We start from the raw sequence: 4,768 nt of genomic DNA, 5'->3' as shown, positions 1-4,768 counted from the left end.
GGGGGGCGGCCGGTGGGGGGTTGAGGCAGTGGGGGGGGGTGTCAGGGACCCCTGCCCCATCCTGACAGCCCTCCCCGTGCCGCAGGCTCTTCCAGCGACGAGGAGGAGGATGACCCCGAGGCGGTGATGGTGGAGTTTGATGACGGGGACACGGGGCACATCGCCGTCTCCAACATCCGCCTCCTGCCCCCCGACTTCAAGATCCAGTGTGAGTGGGTCGGGGTAGGGGAGGGTCACGGGCAAGGGGTGGGCTATGGGGGGGGGGACAGTGGGGCTGGATCTGACCCCACTCTCTGCCCGCAGGCACCGAGCCGTCCCCCGCGCTGCTGGTCTCCAGCTCCTGCCGGCGAACAAAGCGGTCCTGCAGCGACGTGCCCCCTCCCAGCGAGCTGCCCCCCAGCCTCTGCCCCGACCGCCACGACGGCCCCGAGCCCCCCAAGAACTCGGGCAAGAAAGCGGCCAGCAAGGAGAAAAGTGGTACGGGGCGGGGGGCTGCCACCCACGGACCCCCTTCCCTTGGGGTGCCCGAGGGAGGCGGCACCGGCAGCGCTGGTGTGAGGGATGGCGGGAGGCAGGGAAGGGTGCTGGGATGAGGGGAAGGGTGCTGGGATTCAGGGATGGGTGCTGGGATGCAGGGAATGATGCTGGGATGCAGGGATGGGTGCTGGGAAGCAGGAAAGGGCACTGGGATGGGTGCTGGGATGAGGGGAAGGATGTGGGGATGCAGGGAAGGATGTTGGGATGCCAGGATGGCTGCTGGGATACACAGTAAGATGCTGGGATGCAGAGAAGGATGCTGGGATGCAAGGATGGGTGCTGGATGGCAGGAAAGGGTGCTGGGATGGGTGCTGGGATGAGGGGAAGGACGCTGGGATGCAGGGAAGGATGTTGGGATGCAGGAAAGGATGTTGGGATGCAGGAAAGGATGCTGGGATGAGGAGAAGGATGCTGGGATGCAGAAAAGGGTGCTGGGATACACAGAAAGATGCTGGGATGCAGGGAAGGATGTTGGGATGAAGGAAAGGGTGCTGGGATGAGGAGAAGGATGCTGGGATGCAGGGAAGGATGTTGAGATGGCACAGAAAGATGCTGGGATGCAGGGAAGGATGTTGGGATGAAGGAAAGGGTGCTGGGATGAGGAGAAGGATGCTGGGATGCAGGGAAGGATGTTGAGATGCAGGGATGGGTGCTGGGATGCAGGGAATGATGCTGGGATGCAGGAAAGGATGCTGGGATGCGGGAAAGGGTGCTGGGATGCGGGAAAGGGTGCTGGGATGCAGACATGGGGGAGGATAGACAGGGATGCAGGCAGGGATGCAGGCAGGGAGAAGGGATGTGGGGAAAGCTGGGATGCAGGGGGTTGGGAGTGGGGCAGGATGCAGGGAAGGCTGTGGGTCCAGGGACAGAGGAAGACGGTGGCACAGGGGGACTGGAGATCAGGCTGCAGGGAAGGATGTGCAGGGACAGGGATGGTCCCGGAGCATCCCTCCTTCCCTCTGTCCATCTGTCCGTCCTCCCTCCTGACCCCCCCGTCTCCCTCCAGGCAAAGCTGGGGAGGTGCTGTCGGGCGGCAAAGCGCCGGTGCTGAGTGACCCCTTCCTGGGCCGGCGCGGGGGTCCCCTGCTGAGCTGGTCGGCGGTGGCCCAGACGAAGCGGAAGGCGGCCAGCAAGGGCACGGCCGTCCTGCAGAACCTCTTCCAGGTCAACGGCAGCGCCAAGAAGCTGCGGGCCGCCAAAGAGGCCATCTTCCCCGTCCACCACCACCACCACCACCACCACCTCGCCGCCCCCGTCTTCGGCAACGGTTTCGGGGCCGACTCCTTCAGCCGCATCGCCAGCTCTTACGCCTCCTTCGGGGCCGGGGCCGGGTTGGTGCTACCGGCTGCCCAGAAACTCCTGCGCTCCAAAAAAGCGGAGCGGCTGGAGGCAGAGCTGGGCAAAAGCGGGCGGCGGAAGGCGGGCAGCGAGTACCTGGTCAAGCTGGACCACGAAGGGGTGACGTCCCCCAAGAACAAGAACTGCAAAGCCCTGCTGCTGGCGGAGAAGGACTTTGGGGCCAAGCTGGAGCGGCCGCTGGCCAGCCACGGCTATGCCCACGCGGCGCTGGCTGGCAAGGATAGGAAGGGACGGGCGCCCGTGCACCAGCTGCCCGTGGGGCTGGCGCTGCGGAAATACTCGGGCCAGGCCGAGTTCACCCTGAACTGCGACAGCGACTGCCACAGCTCCTACTCGGACATGGATGAGGACGAGGAGACGAGCGGGCTGGGGGCCGACGTGCCCTCCCGCTTTATGACCCGTCTCTCGGTTTCCTCCTCTTCCTCCGGCTCTTCCACCTCCTCCAGTTCCGGCTCCATCTCCACCTCCAGCCTCTGCTCCTCCGACAACGAGGATTCCTCCTACAGCTCCGAGGACGAGGACTCCACGCTGCTGCTCCAGACCTGCCTCTCCCACCCGGTGCCGGCGTTGTTGGCGCAGCCGGATGCCCTGCGCTCCAAGAGCGGGGCTCCCCAGCGCTGCTTCCTCACCAAGGCCGCCGCCGCCGGCCCCAAGGCCAAGCTCAAGCGCAAGGAGGCCCTCAGCTTCTCCAAAGCCAAAGAGTTCTCCCGGAGGCAGCGCCTGCCCTCGGTGGAAAACCGGCCAAAGATCTCCGCCTTCCTGCCCGCGCGCCAGCTCTGGAGGTGGTCGGGGAACCCCACGCAGGTATGGCAGCCACCAACACCCGCTGTGGGCACCCACTGCTCGGGGGGGAAGGAAGGGGGTATGGTCCTGGGGCAGGGGGCACAGGTGGAGGGGTGCAGGGGCATGGCAGGGGTGCACAGGACAGGGGGTGTGGGTGCAGGTGCATGGGGTGGGATGGGGTGCAGGGTGCATGCAACGGGGTGCATGGTTGCAGGGTGCGTGGTAGAATGCGTGGGTGCAGGTGGATGGGTGTACAGCAGGGTGCATGGGTGCAATGCAGGGTGCAGGGTGCATCAACATGAATGCATGGGTGCATGGTAGAATGCGTGGGTGCAGGTGGATGGGTGTGTAGCAGGGTGCATGGGTGCAATGCAGGGTGCCTGTGTGCACAGGGCAAGGTGCATGGTGCGGGGAACATGCAACGGGGTGCATGGGTGCAGGGTGCATGGGGTAGGGTGTGTGGTGCACAGGGCAAAGTGCATGAGGATGAGTGCATGGGTGTAGGGTGCATGTAACTGGGTGCAGGGTGCAGGGTAGAATGCATGGGTGTATAGCAGGGTGCATGGGTGCAGGGTGCATGGGGTAGGGTGTGTGGTGCACAGGTCAAGGTGCATGAGCATGAGTGCATGGGTGTAGGGTGCATGCAGCTGGGTGCAGGGTGCATGGTAGAACACATGGGTGTATAGCAGGGTGCATGGGTGCATGGCAGGGTGCACAGGGCATGAATGCATGGGACAGGGTGCAGGGTGCATGGTAGAATGCATGGGTGTATAGCAGGGTGCACGGGTGCAATGCAGGGTGCCTGTGTGCACAGAGCAAGGTGCATGAGCATGCAGCAGGGTACGTAGGGCATGGGCGTACGGCAGGATGCATTGGTGCAGGGTACATGGGTGCATGGCAAGGTGCCCGTGAGCACAGGGCAGGGTGCAGGGGTGCAGATGGATAGGTGGGGTGCACGGCAGGGTGCAGGGTGCATGGGTGTGTGTCAGCGTGCCTGTCAGCTCATGCACTTTGCCCTGTGCACACAGGCACCCTGCCATGCACCCTGATACACACCCATCCACCTGCACCCATGCATTCTATAATGCACCCTTGCACCCCATCCCATGCACCCTGCACCCATGCATTCATGTTGATGCACCATGCACCCTGCATTGCACCCATGGTGTGTGGATGCGGGGCAGGGTGGCACGGGGCAGGGTGGCACAGGGCAGGGTTGCAGAGGGCAGGGTGACACGGGGCAGGGTGACACAGGTCAGGGTGACATAGGGCATGGGGCAGGGTGCAGGGGCCATGGGTGTACGGCAGGGTGTTGAGGGGGTACAGGGCAGGGTGCCTGTGCACAGGGCAAGGGTGCGTGGGGCACGGACCTGGGTGCAGGGGGCACGGGGACAGTATTCACAGCAGGGCAAGGTGCCAGGGGTTGTGGGGCATGGGTGCAAGGGGCACAGTCCCTGGATACGTGGGGCACCTGAGTGCCGGTCTCTTCCAACCTCGACCATTCTATGATTCTATGTGCCATCTCTAACCCCCCCCGTTTCCCCCCCCCACCCCCACAGCGGCGGGGCATGAAGGGCAAGGCGCGGAAGCTGTTCTACAAGGCCATCGTGCGGGGCAAGGAGACGCTGCGCATCGGGGACTGCGCCGTCTTCCTCTCGGCCGGGCGCCCCAACCTGCCCTACATCGGCCGCATCGAGAGCATGTGGGAGTCCTGGGGCAGCAACATGGTGGTCAAGGTCAAGTGGTTCTACCACCCCGAGGAGACCAAGCTGGGCAAGAGGCAGAGCGACGGCAAGGTGAGGTGGTGGGACACGGGGATGGAGAGGGAGAGATAGGGGGAGGTGGCACATCAGCCATGGTGTTGGAAGGACCCAACTGGTGATGCCATGCCATGCCATCCCTTGCAGAACGCCCTGTACCAGTCGTGCCACGAGGACGAGAACGACGTGCAGACCATCTCCCACAAGTGCCAGGTGGTGGGCCGGGAGCACTACGAGCAGATGACCCGCAGTAAGAAGTACCAGGACAGGCAGGACCTCTACTACCTGGCGGGCACCTACGACCCCACCACGGGCCGGTTGGTGACCGC

The 4,768-nt window shown here is 64.3% G+C and overlaps 1 protein-coding gene across 1 annotated transcript in view; it reads left to right on the top strand.

Moving 5' to 3' along the window:
- Nucleotides 1-4,768, top strand: part of BAHCC1 (BAH domain and coiled-coil containing 1) — a 43,860-nt gene that overhangs the window by 24,448 nt on the left and 14,644 nt on the right. Inside the window, exons 20-24 of the mRNA XM_014949699.1 lie at nt 46-208; nt 304-477; nt 1,544-2,700; nt 4,239-4,475; nt 4,587-4,766. Coding sequence (XP_014805185.1) covers nt 46-208; nt 304-477; nt 1,544-2,700; nt 4,239-4,475; nt 4,587-4,766 — 1,911 coding nt within the window. The remainder of the gene's footprint in view (nt 1-45; nt 209-303; nt 478-1,543; nt 2,701-4,238; nt 4,476-4,586; nt 4,767-4,768) is intronic.

The sequence above is a fragment of the Calidris pugnax genome, unplaced genomic scaffold (genome assembly GCF_001431845.1).
Source record: "Calidris pugnax isolate Ruff unplaced genomic scaffold, ASM143184v1 scaffold9, whole genome shotgun sequence".
Taxonomy (NCBI): Eukaryota; Metazoa; Chordata; class Aves; order Charadriiformes; family Scolopacidae; genus Calidris; species Calidris pugnax.
The sequence above is the reverse complement of the archived record's forward strand: the minus strand, read 5'-3'. Positions and strand labels throughout refer to the sequence as shown.